General features: G+C 36.5%; 1 protein-coding gene across 2 annotated transcripts in view; it reads left to right on the forward strand.

Moving 5' to 3' along the window:
• RERG (RAS like estrogen regulated growth inhibitor) overlaps positions 1 to 21,155 on the forward strand; it is a 114,534-nt gene extending 93,379 nt beyond the window's left edge. For both annotated transcript variants that reach the window (XM_047787483.1, XM_047787482.1), the window contains exons 3-5: positions 7,383 to 7,439; positions 17,851 to 17,924; positions 19,438 to 21,155. In XM_047787483.1, the coding sequence (XP_047643439.1) occupies positions 7,383 to 7,439; positions 17,851 to 17,924; positions 19,438 to 19,845 (539 nt within the window). In that variant the 3' untranslated portion in view covers positions 19,846 to 21,155. The remainder of the gene's footprint in view (positions 1 to 7,382; positions 7,440 to 17,850; positions 17,925 to 19,437) is intronic.
• The last annotated feature ends 377 nt before the right edge of the window (positions 21,156 to 21,532 follow it).

Consider the following 21,532-nt stretch of genomic DNA (forward strand, 5'->3'; position numbering starts at 1 on the left):
CTAAGATGATATACACTTTAATCCAACAGTTAATATGGTTATTAAATGGGTACTTCATTCCACAAAATTAGTTTATTCAGCAATAAACCATCTCTACAGATTTAGGGTAGAATTCACTCTATTTTTTGTAAGTAAGTTAATTCTTATTTCTCTGAAGTTAATGACTACTGAAAGTTTGGGGTTAAATTTAGGGCTGATAGTAGTAAGAGGTCAAGGGTAGTGGTTCTCTCTGGCCCAAGAGAAGGGGCCTGTGGGGTCCTGTGAGTTGACCAATCAGGTTTTCAATAGACCTCTGAACTAGGTATTGAACCTGAGAAATAGTGACATATTCAATGGAAGTTCTGCTGTAAAGAACATGTTTTCAAATAATAAAAACACACTGGAGTACAGACCTGAGTACAATAGTGATGGGGGGGGGGGCAAAGAGTTTATTCAGATTCTAATCATTTCCTAATTCATTTTAAAAATATTTATGGAGGATGTATCATATGTCAGGCAGTACGCCAGCCATGGGAGATAAAGATGAACAAGGCTTAACCTCTGACCTCAGATCACTCGGAATTTGTAAGACATATGGGAATGCAAATGAGTATTTTACAAGGCAATTGTGCCTGTTCTATAATAGAGAAGAGACAAATGACAGTTTTACATCACCTGGGGAAGTGATTAATGGCTTGGGAAGATCAAGGAAGACTTAGAAGTTAAGGTGGTTCTTCCCTAGTAGAAATGTTCTCTGGTGAACGGTATTATCTATGAGTCTACTGTATTCTAAATCCATCTTTTTTTTCCATTTCTTTGATTTAGTTCTATTCTGGATTACCTACTTACGATGCTGACTAGTTTTTAGCTTCTTTGGACTGTCCAGGTTGCAAAGTCAAAAAAGAAATCAGCCGGAAATTATTTATGGAGCACCCAAAATAAGTAATGATCTCTGCATTATATTTAAAATAATAATAATAAGCCCTGAAGGCACACTTAAAGAAACATACTGCCAACCATATTAAAATGAAGCCAAATTATAACATGAGGATGATTGCACTGTCTGTGTGTTAGTCCACCACGGATTACAGAATTAAAGGAGTAGAGTCAGTGTTCCACATGGAACCAATAAAAGAAGTGTTATGTCTAGAAAGTCATTTTTTTATAGAGATGTTTTAAGTCTTTATTTTGACCAGAGTTTTGATCCCTTTTGTCATCACAAAAGCAGTGTTGGGTGATTAAACAATACATTTTCTTCAAAATGGACCCTATATGCAAAATACATACAATGTTCAAATTTTTCAAAGTAAGAGTTTCGTAACAGTAGAGGAATACACCGATAAGACTCTTCAGCTTCTAGGTGGCAAATTCCTCATGAGCAAAAATTGGTAGTACCACTAAATGAGTGAGGGTAACACACTGAAAGAAAGTGGTTCCTGGTGGCAGACAAGATGGCACATCTATCAAGAAGAGATGTAAACCACCCGAGCTTCACTTTCTTCCTTGATGTACACACGTGTGTATACACAGGGTATCCATACACACATGCACATATGTATACGCTATGTTGTGGGGCAATGAAGAGTAAAGATATACAAGGAATGGTATAGCACAGCACCGGAGCTAAAGCACACCTAAGAGCACACACTCCATCTATGGAAGTGGATGGCAATACCAACAGAACTGCATTCTTTTTGAATTATTTTCCCACTGTAATTTTTGCAATATTATTAAAATTGAGGTTGTGCTTACTGAAGTGAGAAATCAATTCCCAGGTGATATTAGACTCTCTCATCCTTCTCTTTTTTCATTGTTTTTCAAATACTTTATTTATTTTGACATTTTCCCCAGAGATCATAAAATTTAAACTGAAAGCAATTTAGGATTGATTTTTTTCACCTATTGAACCCTGGTAATAATACACCATTGCTGCATGCTTTTTTTGTTTTTTCGTTTTTTTCTGGCCAAGTAGTTATACTCTAAGTACTATAATGACGTAGGAAGGGAAAAAAAAAAAGGAAAAAAGAGATTGTCTTCTATGCATCATAATTTTGAGAAGTTTCACATTTGGGATACTGTGTAAGTTTATTATAATGTCTCTTCATAGTTTTTAAGCCTTAACATTTCTATAAGACATTGGAGGATCTGCTTGTAAACAAATGAGAAAAATAATTCAGATAACAGGTGGTGAATATCTTTACAGCCCAGAATGGACTCTGATTGTGCTGACATTAGCCATTTGCCTTCTTTGCCTATAACAAAAACTTTCATTTCTTTTTTACACAATAATTAAAACTTGTGACATAAGTATTCTAAACTTAGTAGACTCTTGTGGAAAGTTATTAAAAAGTTTTTAGAAGTAAATATGTTTTTTATGAAAGACCTGCAGATTACAGAATGAAAGTCATATATCTCACTTAACATATTTTTGTAATAATTTTTTGTTATGATATAATGTAGGAGATGATAAGCATCATCTTAGAGCATATACGAAGTCAAGGGTTTTCAGTGGGTGTGTTATCAGGGTCAAGGCAAGATCAAAAGGTAGTAAAAATGTGCAGGTGAAAAATAATGTTTCTTAAAGTACTCAATTGATACAGAAATTCTTTTCGTATCCTAAAAATTCTAAGGTAGCCATTTAAAACGCCTTTAAGCTGGATTTTTTCCAAAACAATCAGTTGGCCACAGTTCTATAAGCACATGATAATTTTCCCATAATGATTGACAGAACACTGTAAACCAGCTATAATGGAAAAAATAAAAATCATTATAAATGAGATGTATAAAAATAAATACGTAAAAAATAAAAAAGAAAGGAAGAAAGGAAAGGTTTCAAAGAGGAAGTTATATTTGAACTACACTTTGAGGGATGATTAGGATTTTATTAGTTGAATAAGGACTTTCAAGCCAGCAGTAACAACAGGGTCAGAGGCATTAAGAGATGAATATGCATGATGTTCGTAAGCAGAACCATCAGTCTGGTGCAGTGATGTAAGGAGTGCTGTGGGAAGTGATTGAAATTCATGTTGCAGAAGTATGTGAGGATCCAGGAGCAGCAAAAGAATCAACTCTGGGAGTTCCCTGTTGGCCTAGCAGTTAAGGACGCAGTGTTGTCACTGCTGTAGCTCGGGTTTGATCCGTGGCCCGGGAACTTCTGCTTGCCATGGATGTGGCCAAAAAGTAAAAATTTTTAAATTTTTAAATTTTTAAAAATCAACTCTGAGCCCAAGGGTGATATTACTATCCATATATTATAGTTTTAATAAACTTAAAGAAGTATAATTTGTATAAGGATTGTAAAATAAGCAATTCAGATTATATATTTATATCACTTTTTTAGAAAAACATTATAGTATTGTTCTATTGAAAATTTTCTTGAGTTAATTTTTCTGCTTATTTTCTCAATGCCTGGTTATTATTTAACTGTTAAGAAGAGTGAACAGTGACATGAATTGGTACCTCTTTTCCACCCATTCAACAAATATTTTGAAGTCTGTGCCAGACACTGTTCTAACACTAGAAAACAGTAATGAATAAAACAGATACCATACCCTTAAGGAATATACATTCCAAAGGAAGAATTGAGTAAAATAGTAACAATAATGATAATAACAAAGGAGCATTTTCTTGTTTAAATAATTACTATTAGTAGTAGGGGGGATGCTGGTAGTGGTGGTGGTGGTAGCATTATGGAAGGGGAAGGCTGACTGACAGGAACTAATCTAATCAACTACTAACTTACTATTCTGCTTTAGCCATACTGGTTTGCTTAATGTTCCTTGAGCATATCAAGTACACATTTCTGCTTTAAGGCTTTGCACTGGCTGTTCCCTCTTCCTGCAACACTGTTCCCTTCCCATATCTTTCCTCATCTCTTTCTTCATCCCCTTCTCAGTAAGAATGACCCTGGTCACCCTATCTTAGCTCTCACGCCCTTATCTTCCTATGCTGAATCCCCTTTACCTTGATCTTCCTCTCTTATGCCATCACACTTATCATCTCTAACAGACCATATAATTTATTCATTATTTTTATTTTTTAATCTACCTCCTCCTAGTAGAATATAAGCTTGATAAGTTCAGAGCTCTTTGTCTGAATTGTTTACTGGATTATTATAAACACCTAAAACAGAACCTGGTGCAGAAAAGGCACTAGATAAATATTTATTCAATGAAGTGAGGGCAGAGAGAATTAGGGGAATAGATGTGAGAGACGGTTTAAGTTTTAACAGAATCACTGGCTGCTGTGTGAAGAGTGGTTTAAGGGAGTTCTGGGGAATGTAGTTAAAGCAGGGATACTGCTGAGGAAGAGGTAAAACCATGGTGGAGAAGTGAGACGGTGAAAGTGGCCATGGTGGAGAAGATGAGACGTGGTAAGAAACTGAAAATTACATTTCATAATAAAATTGTAATAAAATTGGAGGCTAAATAACACTGGTGAATTTTATAATTACATCAGTAAATGGTGACCGTCACTTAAGTACCCCAGCCACTTTACATAATGAGAAAGCCTTTAGCAGATATCATTTCCACAGATGTAAAATTATTTTCACTCTTTAAACTAATAATTTTGCATTATATTATTGAAAACTTAAAAATATATAAAGTGTATTTGACTTTTCCATGAATAATCTGTGAGAAAGAGAAAAAAACATGTTTTCAAAGAATGAATATGTGACATCAGTTTTTTAAAGGAGGTTTTGATGTTTTTTACTGCATTTGAAGTAGATTGAATTTTTTGAAAAATGTGTGATTCTATTGTTAAAATAACCCTTACATAGGATGTGGGTCTCTTAAAAAGAATACCAAAAATGTGTAAATTGATTTCATTGATTAAGCCCAGCAGCACTGCTCTTTGGAAAGTAACTTTAAGAAACTGAGCCAATAACCCAGAAGTCAGCGGGAAGAAGTTATCAACAAGAAAATAGTCTCCCAAAGTGCACCTGAATCATTTTTATATTCATAGAACAAGTTCCTTAGAACCAAACCCTGGAGCTAATTTACTCCAATATTAAGACAAAATTCTAACAAGCTTGTTAATATGGCTTATCAGTCTTGGAATAGTAAAAAGTAACCACGTAGATGGGCAGATAGGTTATTAGAGGTGGGCTCAAGAACGAAGGCAAAAAGAGAAAGCCATTATATAAGAGAAAAAATTATATATGTGTATATGAAAAATATATCTATATAATCGGAAACTAAAAATAGTCAAAAGCCCTAGCCCTCTGGAATTGTTTCGCCTCGACCACTCTACAGCCTCTAAAAGTATTGTCACATAACTATTCAGGGCCCTAATCAAGATTCTTAACTAAAATCCAGACATTTAAAAATGATTTGGTTATATTCAGTATCCTCGTTTTGAAAGGCGTTTCTAAAACATTTCAGAAAGAGTTATAAAGAGAAATAATTAAGGCTTGAATGGTCTGGGAACGGGGTGCTTCACACTTCAGTTATGTAAAAAATTTTGTTAATTTTAAAAGCTCAGTTGCTTGAAGATGCCAAATAAATGAATTTTTCTAGGTCACAACCTTGGGAGTTAAAACTCCATATTCTAACCAAAGATGAAACTCTTTGAATCCTCCAGGCAGGCAGTTCAATTTACTAACACTGGCAATTTAAAAAGAGAAAAATATCTGCTTAGCACTGGCTACTTCTTACATGCAACAACAACAAAAAAGACTCAGTCTCAAGAGAGTGAGCAGTGACAGAATGCAAATTGAAGATAAAACCACAAGTACATTCACTGTGGGAAGTATCATAGGGTCAGTGGCCTTGCTCCTTTAGGCACTGCAAACATTTTGGCTTAAATCCAGCCTCACACTCTGTAATTGGAAAGAACATTACTGCTTTCAGTCTCCAGCCAAGCCACGTATACTTGTGGTCTGTTGTATGAGGTTTTCATGGCCATTTGTGCTGTGATCTCTCACATAAGCCCCTGCGGTAGAGGGTGTAGACTTCTGTTGATTCTAGTGGAGGCGATCGACAGAGAGACCTCCGGAAACTTTCAACTAACTAGTCTTGTTTCTTCAAGAAATATCTTTAGACTACTACCCACAGGGCATTTCAGTAAAAATAAAACTACCCTAATAAACAGTTTTGATATTGATTCTTTAGTTAGGGTCAATAAGATCCCGGGAGGACCATCAAGGGTCTTCAGAGGGCCACTGAGCCTGCTGAAATTACATGCTAAACTGTACATTTTTCCAGGGAAAGCTTCCAAGGCTTCATTCTCTCTCTTTTTTTTTTTTTTCTTTTTTAATGGCCACACTTGCAATATATGGAAGTTCCCAGGCTAGGGGTCCAATCAGAGCTGCAGCTGCCAGCCTAAGCCACAGCCATGGCTGTAACCTACACTGCAGCTTGAGGCAACACCAGATCCTTAACCCACTGAGAGAGACCAGGGATCGAACCCATGTCCTCACTGATACTATGTCAGGTTCTTAAGCTGTTGAGCCACAGTGAAAACTCATTCTGTTTTTAAAGTGTCTGTGAGACTCTTTTCCAAAAAGAATTTCTAAAGATTAAAAAACCCATTGTTTTCAATTACAATACAAATATAGAAAAATGTTCAGCCTGGGTCCCATCAGTTTTTAAGGACAAGTAGAATTCACCTGTCTCAGCCTTGCTCTTTCTCTGACTCACCTTCTATTAAATATTATCCAAATGAGCTAGGTCTTAAATTCAGTTTAGACAGTGGATAAATTATAGGCTTTGGAAACCCTTTTGGATTCAAATCCTGACTCAGCCACTAACTAGCTAGGTGAGCTTAGTTAAATGAGTTAACCTCTCAGAACCTCAGGTTCTTTTTCTGAAGAAGGAGGTCAATCCTGTTACCTGCCTTATGGGGTGAAGTGCTGATTGAGGAGATCATGAGGTGACATGCTTAGCACGGTTCCAGATCCTGACCCTGCCTGGAAGTTCTTAATCACCCTTACTTTTGAAGAACTTTAATGAATCACTAATAAAATCCTTAATTTTCAGGGGTTTTTTTGTAATACAAGTATCTTTTCACTACCATAAAAACTGTGACATTTTAACTCACCTTTATCAATTATGATCAAAGTTCAAATTTTAGACATCCATACTGTGCTGCTTTATGGCTTAATTCATTGTTTTACTAAAAATTGCATATGTGAGCATGTTTACATTGTGATGTTTTTAACAAATCTAAGCTGTTCATTAGTGCGCAATAAACCATTAAAACATTTTACAAATTTTTAGGCCACAATATGAAAATTTTTAAATATTTGAATAAACATAAATAAATACATTAGGCTTATATGCAAGGACATATAAAATACATATACTTGTATGGATTATTTCTCTTTCTCTTTCCTGATATAGGTAAGAACAATGAGAAAATTAACAAATCAGATTGAAATGTTGTTCTTTTTTTCCCCACAGCTCTTGTAGTGCGATTTTTGACCAAACGGTTCATCTGGGAGTATGATCCCACCCTCGGTAGGTCAAATTTTGTTTCATCTTCCTCTCCAGTTAAAGTTTACGACCCAAAAGAGAAAATGGTATTTTCTGTGGCAACATTTTTAAGCATCCCGCAGCTGTTTGGGAAGTGCTTTATCAAATCGTGTGAAGTCCTGTAAAAAGATGGATGTGTGGTTGCACGCCACATCTGCCTTAGAACCCTGCCAGATTTTAATGCATAGACAAAGAAACTAGGTCAAACTGGAGCCAAGAAAGAAGTGGATACAACTTGATGCTCTTCCATTAGGAAATTCTAATGGGAGAAAGAAGATACAGTGGGAGTTCCTGTCTCGGCTCAGTGGTTAACAAATCTGACTCGGAACCATGAGGTTGCGGGTTCGATCCCTGGCCTTGCTCAGTGGGTTAAGGATCCGGTGTTGCCGTGAGCTGTGGTGTAGATTGCAGACATGGCTCAGATCCCGCATTGCTGTGGCTGTGCTGTAGGCCGGCAGCTATAGCTCCAATTAGACCTCTGGCCTGGGAACCTCTATATCCATGGTGCAGACCTAGAAAAGACAGAAAGACAAAAAAAAAAAAAAAAGATGCAGTGGACGTGGCTAATTTGGTGTAAGAGAAAATGGCAACAGAGAAGAGAATAAAACACAAAACTTGTGAATGCCCATTTTGGGAAGACGTATAAATAAACTATGTGTCTCCTCCTCTTCTCTCCTATGAATCTGATGTAAGCCTATTTTTAAAATAAAAAAGAGGGAGTTCCCTTTGTGGCTCAGCAGTTAACGAACCTGACTAGGATCCATTAGGATATGGGTTGGATCCCTGGCCTCCTCACTCAGCATTGCCAGCATTGCCATGAGCTGTGGCATAGGTTGCAGACATGGCTCAGATCCAGCATTGCTGTGGCTGTGACATAGGCCAGCGGCTATAGCTCTGATTTGACCCCTAGCCTGGAAACTTCCATGTGCTGCAGGTGTGCCTTAAAAAGCAAAAAGATAAAATGAAAAAAATAATAATAATAAAAAAATTTTAAAAATTTTAAATTAAAAAGAAGCAGCAAAAATTGGTATCTGTGGATCTGAAAGTAGCCATAATGCTGATGGATAAAGTATTCATCTCGTGTATTTTCCATAGTCTGAAGCAGCGTACTTCCTAGTAATCTATTTAGTTCTCATCTTCAAAATCACACTGAAAATCCATGGGTTCCAAATTAAGCTTTGACTCTGAATTAAGCCTGTGAGTGTTTGGTTGTCTTGCTTCAGTACCCCAGTTGGTTTTGGAACAGCCACCAACTTTGAAATCCAGAGGAAGAGGAAAAGACATGCATGATTTCATTACCAGGCCCCATGTCCTAGTCAGAGCTGGCCTTACTCAAAACAATGAAACGGTCAAAGACGACTGCTGATTTGTGTTTTGGGTTTTGTCTTTGAGAATCACTACAATGTTATACACATTTAGCTTAAAAGGGAGTTGCTCTTTTCCCTTGCTTTTACTCATTCATCCAACAAATATATGTTGAATGCTTCCTATGTGTCAAATTTTTCTAGGTGCTAAAGATAAATCAATAAAAGGAGAAAGCATGGGCTTTTGTTTAACTTACTGTCTAATGAAGAGAGAAGAGTCAATAAACAAATAAATAGATGTCAAATAGTGAATGAAGGGAAACTGTACAGGGAAGGGGCTAGAAAGTGATCTTATGTTTTATTTAATTTTTAACTTTTTAATCTATGGAACTTATTTTAGTGAGAACTACAAGGTGAACACCCAACATTTTTTCCAAGTGGTTAACCAGCTATCCTCCTGTTATTTACTAAATAATCCCCACCTCTACCCACTACTTCCTATGCTGCCTCTTTTTAATACATGGGATCATTTAGACAAGGATGTGGTTCTAGATTTGCTTTCCACATCCAACACCAGTACCACGCACTTTTGACAATTTTATGTTTTTTAGAACATGTTGATTCCCAATAGGGAAAGCCTTCCTGCTTTCCTTTTTTACACAATTGTGTTGGCTACTGTCTCTAGTTTTATTTTTCCAGCTCAATTTTTAAAACTCTATTATAACATGACATAATTTCCATTGGAATTACATTAAAACTATAAATTACTTTGAGAAGATTCACATCTTTATGATATTCAATCTTTTAATCTAAGGAATAGCAAGTCTCTTCATTTATTTATCTTTAGTTCTCTGTTTTTGCTTTTAAATAAAAAGTTTTTCAACATCAGTAATTCTGACATGTTTTTAACATAGCCACAATCTAATCTTAAAACGATGTGTTTGGATCTAAAAATGCACTTGGGGGAGTTCTCTGGTGGTCTAGTGATTAAGGTTGTCACTGCAGTGGCACAGGTTCCTTTCCTGGTCTGGGAACTTCCGCATATGATGGGTACAGTCAAAAAATAAAAAATAGTTCCCGTTGTGGCTCAGCCATAATGAACCCAACTAGTATCCATAAGGATATGGGTTCGATCCCTCGCCCCACTTAGTGGGTTAAACATCCGGTGTTGCTGTGAGCTGTGGTGTAAGTCAAAAACATGGCTTGGATGTTGTATTGCTGTGACATAGGCTAGCAGCTGCAGCTCGGATTTGACCCTTAGCCTGGGAATGTCCATATGCCACAAGTACAGCCCTAAAAAGACAAAAAAAAAAAAGGCACTTGGTTAATAAAAAAAAATCATTCATTATCTATTGTTTGCCCACCTAACCACATGCTTACCCTCCTCTTATATTTTTATTCCTTGTGTAAGCCTTATAAAGATTATAGTCCCTGAGAATCTTAATGATTTATGGGAGTTTAATAGAAAAATACTAATTTTATGTAGCTGTACCAGTATATCTCAACGAAAGATGAAGCTTATAAAAAATCATCTCAAAGTTTTTGAACCCTCTCTGGATATGTTCCGATAACTAAATGTTACATTTTAATTAGTCTTAGGTGAGCCATTTTCCCTTTGGTTTTATTCCCTCAGAAAAATGACTGCTATTAATAGAAATCTCCTGCATCACTTATTTGTAATTCAGGCTTCCTTCACAAAGAACAATGAAACTTTATTCAGTGACCTTGTACTGTGCTGCTCCAAAAGGACTACAGCTGCTAGGCAACGAGAGCTCTCCTCAGATGCAGGAGTATCAGACAGATGACTCACTCCCAAGTGATGCTTTCATTCAGTCACCCTGGAAACCTGATGTATGTGTGTAGGTGTGTGTGCACAGGAGTACCAGAAGTCACTAATGTTCTGGCCTGCAGGAGCTCCCAATCCATTTGATTCAAGATGAACCAAGCATTTCCTGGGCATAAAACCTCATGCTATTGTTGAGTTTCAAAACCACCACGCCTCCTATTCTAGAGCACAGAGAACTCTACCCAATATTCTGTGATAGTCTATGTGGGGAAAGAATCTGAAAGAGAATATACTGTGTGTATATATTACTGAATCACTTTGTCATAGAGCAGAAATCATTACAATATTGTAAATCAACTATACTTCAATAAAGCTTTAAAAACCCCAAACAAACAAAAAAACCCAACACCCCAAGGGAAAGCTAACTTAGAAAGCAAAGTGGCATATTTGCAAAAAACATTTTTGAATTCTGAATTCAGAGCCTTCCTTAAAAGCATGGGGCTGTTTTTCAACCTGTAACAGAATTATTGCTCCATGAGAAGCTGAAGGCAATGAACATCATTCAAAATGTTAACATTGGCATATGTATTGCTCTGAAATAATTTTATAAAGAACATGCTTTCTACTCTAATAGCTAGTGAGTCCCAAGCGTTTAGAATTTTTTTTTTTAAGGGAAGGAATTATCATAGGAATTCCAATTAGGGATACAAGTGTCAGAGGGTGCAGGAGAATTAAACTCACATTCTACTCGCAGTTACATTTCCTAAAAGAAGGAAATATTTTTAATATTCAAGTGTTTTGAAGAATATGGTCTAAGAAAAATTCAACCTTAAACATTGGACAATTTCAGTTTTCCTTACATTTTTTTCATTTTCCCATGGACCAGTGAAATCTTTGTTAGAGGGAAGAGCTGATCTATGAATTGTACTTGAAAACTTTCACTGATGCCTATAAGATTTGGGACCTGGACCATCTAACCAGGAAATTCTCCTGATGGATGGCGGTGGCAGCAAGGTTCTGGTTGCAGAATGACAACTTCGGTGTTTTAATTAGATTCCAAAAGAAGGAACTGAGTCTCTGCCTTCAAGAATCATTCATATTACCCTCAGAAAATGCTGATCCTGGCAGAGAATACAGACAGAGGCTTAGATCATGTACAGTTTTGTGTGTGTTGGGAGCATTTGTAAAGGAAGTGAGAGACCTCGTTCCAGCATATGTCACCACTGCTACTACATAAGAGGCACCCTATTCTGTGTTTGAATGTATTATGGTGTCTCTGTTTGATTAGTAAAGGCTCAGACTATAGTGAGGGTAGGAATCGGAGACACTTGGACCCACTGGCACTTTGATTTTGTGATTGGTTCTTCCTGCCTATTTTACAGTTCCCTCTGCTTGGAAAGGCTCCTACTAAGAGAGAGAAACACCCAGAACACCTTCTCTCAATTAGATATTAAAGCAGAGGTGCTTTGCCAGCTCACAGAACTATTTGATATTGGCACAGCAAGGAACTTTGAGATTGTCATTTGGCAAACAAGGCAACAAGTCCAATGAAGTAAATTTATCCAAGATTATATGGCTAGTTCATGGTTAGACTAGCAATAGAACTCAAGTCAGGACAGTTCCCACTCCAGCATAAATCAACATTACTGACTCTTATTGTTACTGTACTGGCTAGTTCTCCATATTAATATGTTGAAATTTGCAAAAGAGCTAAATTAGTAAAGGGATTAGTCATACAAAAGAACCCTTTGAGCATCAATTTCTCTTAGTACACAAAATATACTTCTATTCATAAATGGTACTAAATGCAGGTTTTAAATCATGTATCTAATATGCGGTGAACTTCAGATATACATTTAATATACGTACATTTAATGTGCCTAATTCCATCTCGAAATTAATTTTTTTTTGTCTTTTTGCCTTTTCTTGGGCCACTCCCGCGGCATATGGAGGTTCCCAGGCTAGGAACCGGGAGCTGTAGCCACCGGCCTATGCCAGAGCCACAGCAACACGGGATCCAAGCCGCATCTGCGACCTACACCACAGCTCACGGCAACGCCGGATGGTTAACCCACTGAGCAAGGGCAGGGATCGAACCCGCAACCTCATGGTTCCTAGTCGGATTCGTTAACCACTGCGCCACGACGGGAACTCCTCGAAATTAATATTGATCTTACAGTATACAATATTTGTTTCATTCTGAAGTAGCTCTTAAATAATCATCCCCCAACCTTAAAAAAAAAAAAAAAAAAGGAAGACTTAAAAATCATTATTTTCTGTTGGTTTGAACAAAAAGAAGTGTTTTTACCCTCCAAACACATACACATTTTATCTCAAGTTTTAGAATGGCTAGTAGAATTTCATTCCAAAAGAACTTAGTACATTTTTTAGAATTATATTCGGGAAACCTAACACATGGATGTATAGGGTTTTGCTTCTGTAAGCAATACTTCCACTGTTTTACACATAGACATGGGTTCCTAATGAGAGAAGAGGCTTAAAGAAAATAAATGCTCCAAATGGCATAAAACCAGTATTCAGCTCAGATGAAATCCCTGCTACCACCCTCCGCTCTGTCTGTGGCTGACATTCCCTCATTTCCTGCCTTTCATCATTCGTTTCAGTTAACAAACAGCCAAAGAATCACACAACTTCATACCATTTTCATTATATTTTATTTCTCCCCTGCTGTGGCCTTCTGTGGTTGAAATACATAGCCTATTTATCATGGAAGCAACTGAGAAAAATGTCCCCGTCTGTCAGACAACTTTTGGTGCAAAGAGATGGACCAGAGCCCAGAATTCTGTTTTCCAGGCTCCAGGGCTAAAGCCAGTCCTTTTAAAAGGGAAAGCAGAACAAAGGTCACTGCAGAACAGTAGAGGGAGAAACAAAAAGGGTGTGGATCCTGGCATGGGTGCTGCCCTCTGGGCCTTTCCTGTTCAGGCCTGGAGCATCGAAGATGAAAAGGAGATAATTGAGAGAGCGCTTATACATGAGTAGTGGCTATAAATGATATTTTAACACATTCAGTTATACAAAGCAATAATCACCCATCTAACATAAAAGAGAAAGGAGATGGAATGGACTAGAATTGAGAATTGTTGCCCATACTGTGTAAGGGTTACATAGTACCAGAGAATGACAATAATGTAAAATACACTTATTATGTGGAACATAATCTCATTTTCTTTTCCCAAAGTGAAAAATAGTGATTTAAAATATTGCATTAGTTTCAGGTATACAACATAATGATCTGGTATTTTATAAATTACACACCATAGAGAGCCCTTGTAAAATATTGGCTATACTCCCTGTGCTATACACTTACTGACAATAGCCAAAATGTAGAAGCAACCTAAATGTCCATCGACAGATGAACGGATAAGAAGATGTGAGATATATACATATATGTGTGTGTGTGTAACCATATATAATATATATATATATACACACACACACACACACACACACATATACAAACAATGGAATATAACTTAGCCATAAAAAAGAATTAAATCTAGCTATTTGCCATAACATTGATGGACCTGGTGGGTATTATGCTGAGTGAAGTAAGTCAGATAGACAAAGACAAACACTGTATTTTATCACTTAGATGTGGTGTCTGAAAAAACAAACCCAACAAACACAACCTGATTTTTAAAATTTTTTTATCAAGGTGTAGTTGATTTACAATGCTGTGCCAATTTCTCTGACTTTCAAATTTTATTTTTTGGAAAATCCACCCACAATGTGCCACTTGTGTCAATGATCCTTACACAGTGCTGATGACAAGTAGAAAGCCAGTTGTGGTACTTAATTAAGCTTCCTCCCTGTGGTTTCTAGGTAGGATATTTGATTTACAGCAAAGTAACACAAAACTGTTGTTAGAAAAGGACCATAAAATAGTTGATGATCTGAAGGTAGGAAACCTGAGATAGATAGGGAGGAAAAAATTAAAGCACTGGCTCCCTGGCTACCCTGATGGGAACAAAATTTCTAGGTTTATGTAGTTAGTTGACTGGTTAGTGAGTTGGGTACTTTAGGTGCAAATAATTGAGTTAGTTGAGTTAATACTTAAGTTCATCATGCAGCTCTTTTCCTGGCACCATGCCATGTGTATGTGAAGCTTGCATATTATTTCACATTATTTTTCCTGCATCCCCTATTCTGACACCACCACCCTCCTATTTCCCATGGGTACATAATCTATTATGGTTGATACTTAGCGAAGTGGTTCAAAGCCTGAATTCCTAAAGGTAGTCTTCTGGGTTCTACTCTCAACTGTACCATTTACCTGTGGGATTTTCAGCAACTTCTTTAATCTTTTTGTACCTCAGCGTCTTTATGCAAAGTGGAGCTGATGGTAACACATACTGCATGATATGCTTGTAAGGATGAAATGAATTAACATAAGTAAAGCATTTAAAATAACTTGTGTTCGAATGGTAAGCAGTATGTGCTAGCTATTACATATCTTTTGAAAAAAGTATTTTTCCACATATGTATATATTTTAAATTTATATACATTTTATCATGCTATAGAGGTAATCATGTGATTTGTTTTCTTTAGACTTTTAGTGCATTGATTGCATTGATAGTTATAAACACTCTGTGTTCCTAAAATTAACTCCTTTAGATCATGAAGTACTTTTCTTATTACACTGTTGGATGCAATTGGGTAATATCTTATTTAGAATTTTTGAATCTCTATTCAAGAATGAAATGAATCTACATTTTTTTTCTTTTCTTTTTAATTTTGTAACACTTCTTGTTGGAATTCATGTAATGGGTAGCTATGCTTTTTTTTTTTAATCCCTAGAACAGCTTTCTTAATATTTACTAGAAGTCTCCTATAAAGCTGTTGGGTGTAGTTTTTTATGGTAAGGAGAAATCTACAACTCTCATTTTTATTTCTTTCCTGGCTATTGATCTCTTTAAGTGCTATTTCTCTCTGCACCAATATGTGCATTTTTTTCTTTTCTTTTTTGGGGGGGCTTTATATAATGATTTTTTTTCTATTATAGCTAGTTTACACTGCTCCATCAATTTTCTACTGTATAGCATGATGACCCAGTTACACATACAAGTATACATTCTTTTTTCTCACATTATCACGCTCCATCATAAGTGATCAGACATAGTTCTCAGTGCTACACAGCAGGATCTCATTGCTAATCCATTCCAAAGGCAATAGTCTGCATCTATTAACTCCAAGCATCCCATCCACTCCCTCCCCCTCCCCCTTGGCAACCACAAGTCTATTCTCCAAGTCCATGATTTTCTTTTCTGTGGAAAGGTTCATGTGTGCCATATATTAGATTCCAGATATAAGTGATATCATATGATACTTATCTTTCTCTTTCTGACTTACTTCACTCAGTATGAGAGTCTCTAGTTTCATCCGTGTTGCTGCAAATGGCATTATTTTGTGGGTTTTTTATGGCTAAGTAGTATTCCATTGTGTATTTATACTACATCTTCCTAATCTAATCATCTGTATGGATATTTGGATTGTTTCCATGTGCATTTTTTTCTTACAGAATTTAGGAGGGTTTGAAATGTGTTTGGCATACAATTCATAATGTTATTCTATTTTTACTTGATCAGACTGTGTAATTATTTCCTCTTTTTATGCTAAATTTTATTTGATGGCACATTTTTTCTTAATTTACTAGTCAGTATTGCCAGATTTTTACCTCTCCCCCACTCACCTCTTTTTAAAAAACTTTTCAAGCACCATACTTTTTGGTTTTGTTAACTTTATCTAATTATTTTCTGGTGTTTTCTCTTTTACTTCTTTCCTCATATCTTCTTGGATTTATTCTGTTTTCCTCTTCTAATTTGTTGAGTTGGAGACTCATCTTTTTCTAGTCTTTCTTTTTATTATGTCATTATTTGGGATAAGACAAGTATACCAGCCCACTCAAAACTGCCTTTGGTCTCTTCCCTCACCTCCACCCTCATATATTGATATTTTCTAGAATTGTAATTCTGGATTGCTCTTGGTGTAGTTTTGCTGCTTTGACTCCATTAGGATCTCGAATTCAGTTTTGCCTATGAGAAGTCCATCAGTAGTCACACACTTTTGTAGGTTATATGTTTTTTTTTCTTCTAGATCCCTTAAAATTTTCCTCTTTGTCATTGATATCCTTACAGTTGGTTGTAATAGGTTGAGATATGGGACTTTTTCCTTGTATGTCCTGTTAGTACTTTTGATCTGAAGTTGTTCAATGCCTCTCACCCTCAGTAATACTCACTCACTATAACCTCAACTATGCTTCTTTGTATTTTATTCTCTCATTGAGGCTCATTTTATAAAGTATGTCTATTTGTTATCTGTATCTCTTATATTTTGCTTTCACATTTTCCTTCTTTTTTATCATTTACTAGTACTTTCTGGGAGAGTTCTTCAACCTGAACTTTGTCAACTCAGTCAATCATTTATTGAGTGCTTTATGTCAATAGTTCCAGTTTCCATATAAAGCAGCACCAGGTGTTAACCTCTGGTTTCCATTTCATGTCAAGGGCACACTCAGAGTCACCTAGTGCTCTTGCCTCTACTAACTTCTCCTCACCTTAGCAGAGTTGGGGGTTACTCTGATATTAACCTATCAGCCTCTAGCTGGTACTGAGTTGCTGTCATTTTCCCACCTTGAAGAGATAGCGTGAACAAGAGAACTCTACTTTGTTCCATCTCCCTTCCATGCTGCCCAGCCCTCCTCTACTTTGGGTAACTATTCCTCACAACCCCCAGACCCTGGGGTCCAACCTCCTTCTACTGCCCCGAGAGTTCCTCATAACTTTAGTCATTTTTTAAATGGATAGCCATCTGCTTCTCTTTAATGTTTATTACTTTTCTAGGCTTGAGGTCTAGACAGAAATGAGCACCTCCTGTCTATCTGCCATCTTGTCAAGAACAGAAAATAACGTATTCCAGAAACTATATTTTTAGGAGTATCAAGGTAAAATGCACTTGTGGGAATCATTTTTTCATTTTCAGATATGGAGGCTTCATTTTAGGAGGAAGAGAGCATCAAGATGCTGGCGTCATAGGAGAATAAAATAAGAGGCAAAAAGACTCTCTTATAATGTATCTTGAACATGTGTGTCTGCATGTTGGAACCTGTTACTTCCAGAAGCCCTAAGAGTATACAGATGGCACATTCTTCCACATCCACCCTCTCTTTCCTAGGATGCACGTTCCCTTATGCTCTAAAAACAGACAGCCTAATTTGTAATTTTAAGGATCGAATTAAATCATGCATGTATTTACATTTTTACCTTCTTCTTTTGCTCATTCCCCCAGAATCAACCTATCGACACCAAGCAACCATTGATGATGAAGTTGTCACCATGGAGATACTAGATACTGCTGGTCAGGTGAATAAAGAATTCTGCTCAGACATTTTCTGGATCAAATAAAAGAGGGACCTGCACAATCTGAACAAAATTAAAACACTTTCCTACAATTAACTGACTTTTTATTTAATTAACTAATTACTTTATATATTAACATATTTGTAATCGCCTGTGTATGCATCCTTACATAAATTACACAGTACTCCAAGGGGGTTTTGAAAATACCATAAAACTCACGTGATATCATCTAGAATAGAATTGCCTACCTATATTTTGGGGAGATGCAAGATATTAATATGTTTTCATGGATAAATGTTTTGGAATGCTCTGATAAACAGTTATCTTTACTGCAGAAGTTCTCAGATTCTTTAATATGCTTATGTATAAACTGACTATATGAATTTCTTTAAGAAATTTACTATATATTACATTCTAAACTTATATGACTTCAAAATCTTTTTCCAGTACTTTATTTTAGGAATACCTTCTCTAATATTCTTTTCAAGCCTCACCAAATCCAATTGAAAATTTGAGCCACATCATTGAATAACAGTAACTTGTTTAAAAAGGAAACTAATGTAAATTTGCTTTGCAGCCAGTCAGTTGTGAAATTATAAGTAGGTTCATAGATATATTTGATGCCCAAGAATAGGAATGACCACAAGTATTGAGTTACGAAGCTGAAGGATTTCATGGTACATTTCAGCTACTTGGGATCCCACGAAGATTTGAATTTAAAGTAATCAAAGGAATATTCTGACAGCTAATTATATATTTTCCTTCTCATCACTACCCCCTTCCTACATATGCTCTCACCTATCACCCAGCACTGATTCTACAGAAAGAGACAGCAGGGAAACAGATGCCTACAGAAGTCATTTTCAAATCACACATGCTATCTTAGGAAGGAGTGATCACCCTTTTGAGAATCACTTCAAATGAGTATCAATAAGACTACATAATATTTGGGGGGGTGTTGAGATAAAAAAAAAGCCAAACCCCCCTGGCTTTGAGTTTAATTCTCTACGCAATTTTCACTGTTTTTCTGCCCTAGTGGCTAATTGTCTATAATCTTCTATAATCTGAAGAGAGAATATTAAAACAACAACAACAACAAAACAAAATCAAAATCATTTCATTAAGCCATGCCTCTAATTCTGATGTCTAGAGAATGGGTAAGGTCAACTTGTCTATTGCCTATTTGCCAATTCAATTGTAATGAAAAACCACAGAGGCAATGTGCTCAACTAAGAGGATAATTTCTTTAAATTCTTGGAATTACAGATTTAATGATGTGGCAAGAAAAAATGAGAAGCAGAAAGGTTCTATGCAGTTAGAAAATGTCTAGTCTCCTAAGCAATGCTTCTATTCAAAACTGGTTGAGAAGGTAAGCCTGTACAGGGAAACCACCAAGAAATGTTAATGACACTGAACATAAAGAATAGTCATTAAGGGGTCATCGTTAACATTTGCAGCATCTATACATTGCAATTACTTCCAGGTCTCTCAACTGCTATTTTTTCCGTGCCAACAGGAAGACACCATTCAGAGGGAAGGACACATGCGATGGGGGGAAGGCTTTGTGCTGGTCTATGACATTACTGACCGAGGAAGTTTTGAAGAAGTGCTGCCACTTAAGAACATCCTAGATGAGATCAAAAAGCCCAAGAATGTGACTCTCATCTTGGTTGGAAACAAGGCTGACTTGGACCACTCCAGACAGGTTAGTACAGAAGAAGGGGAGAAGCTGGCCACAGAATTGGCATGTGCTTTTTATGAATGTTCTGCCTGCACCGGAGAAGGGAACATCACGGAGATATTCTACGAGCTGTGTCGAGAGGTACGACGCCGGAAGATGGTCCAGGGCAAGACAAGGCGACGCAGCTCCACCACACATGTCAAGCAAGCCATTAACAAGATGCTCACTAAAATCAGCAGTTAGGCAGCTCTGTCCTTGTGAAGGTCCTGTTCAGGTGGGTCTGGTAATTGGAAACACTTTCTTGCCCTTTTGCCCTTTTTCACCCCCCAAATAAGAAAATATTCCATTCCTTGTTGCGACTCTCAGAAATGTCTGGCCCCAGCCTCCCGTATGTTGGGAAGTTAGAGAGCGTTTCAATGCAGTTTCAGTGCTGACAATCTTTCTTATGCCTGCTTGAATAAAATATGCTCTACTGTAGTTTGAACATGTAATCAGATTCTGAAATGGCTGGGTTCATATTAAGCTCTTCGTAGCCATCTCCACTTTGCTTCAATAGGTTGAAGTCTTTTCAGAGGCATTTTTAAATTCCCTTCTTTGTCATAGTCTACAAATGATCATTGCAAAAGTCCAAAATAATAGAGGATGCAGTAAAAACACAGGAAGAGTAGCTGAGATGTTGGACTGGGGAATGGAGCCTTAGTTCCTATTTGAAGTGAGGATTTCCTAACTATCTTAAATCATCTAGTTTTTCTTTAACCCTTGTTTTGCTCTTAAATTCAAACACATCCTCAAAGTTTTCCATTGTCCTAGAGAGTTTCATTTCAATTTGGGGTGGTTCTTTCTATGGTCTATTGATCATTGCACCCTCATTCTCTATGGCTCCAGAAAGATTTATATATAGCAAAGGCAGCAGGACCCTTCAATTCAAACCTTGCTGGGCCGTTTCTCACCAAGCCCAGGCTGATGTAAAGACAAGAGGAATCTTTGCACCAAATGCTGATTTTATTGAATGCTAATAGAGGATTTAGAATCAGAAGTGTCTAGTTCATTTCTTTCTCTGATTATCATCTTAGCAGAAAGACAACATTCCAAAGAACAGGTAAGTTAAGAGTAAAACTTAACTACCCTTCTGTTGGGGAGTCCAGGCTCTGTGCCAGGCACAGTAAGAAGAATTAGCCACTGATTTGTTAAGTTGGCAACTTGACTTCTAATATTTTGGATAAATTAATTCATTAGGAGGATTCAGAAAAGAAGGAATGATTAAAGTTCACTATACCTGGATAAATGTGTATAAAACAGATTGCTATATTGTGAAAGTACAGTCTATAACTAATAAAGCTTTATGATTCTTTTTTCCCTACTATGGCCCCTTATATCAAAATTTGGGCACTTTATTTTAGAAAAAAATATATCTTTTACATATATGTGTATTTATAAATGCATAGATATATGTATAAAAATTTGTAAGAGTTGGAGGCTTTAATTCACCAATGCATTTGGACGACTCAGTGTAACTATTTTATGTGAATACAATAAAAAGCATAATTTTCACATTCTGTCATATTTGGGCAGTTTTTCTTGTGATAGCATGAAAAGTTTGTCATTTTAGGAGAGACTTTGGGAAAGACTTGGATTGCAAAGTTGATGAATCAGTGACCATGATACAGAAAATAAGTACTTGTTCATAATAGTAGCTAATATTTTTAGGTGGTATTTTAGGCACTTTTATAGACTCCTCCAAACGTTAGCAATATCCTACTGTTGACCAGAAGCCTTACCAATCACATAGTCAATTAACTCATATTTTGTATATTATATGGATTATGAACTGCATTCTTACATAAAGTAAGCTAGAGGAAATAAATTATTATTAAGAAAATCATAAGGAAGAGAAAATATATTTACAATACTGTAAATTCACATTGTGTTT

Source organism: Phacochoerus africanus, chromosome 7 (assembly GCF_016906955.1).
Source record: "Phacochoerus africanus isolate WHEZ1 chromosome 7, ROS_Pafr_v1, whole genome shotgun sequence".
NCBI lineage: Eukaryota > Metazoa > Chordata > Mammalia > Artiodactyla > Suidae > Phacochoerus > Phacochoerus africanus.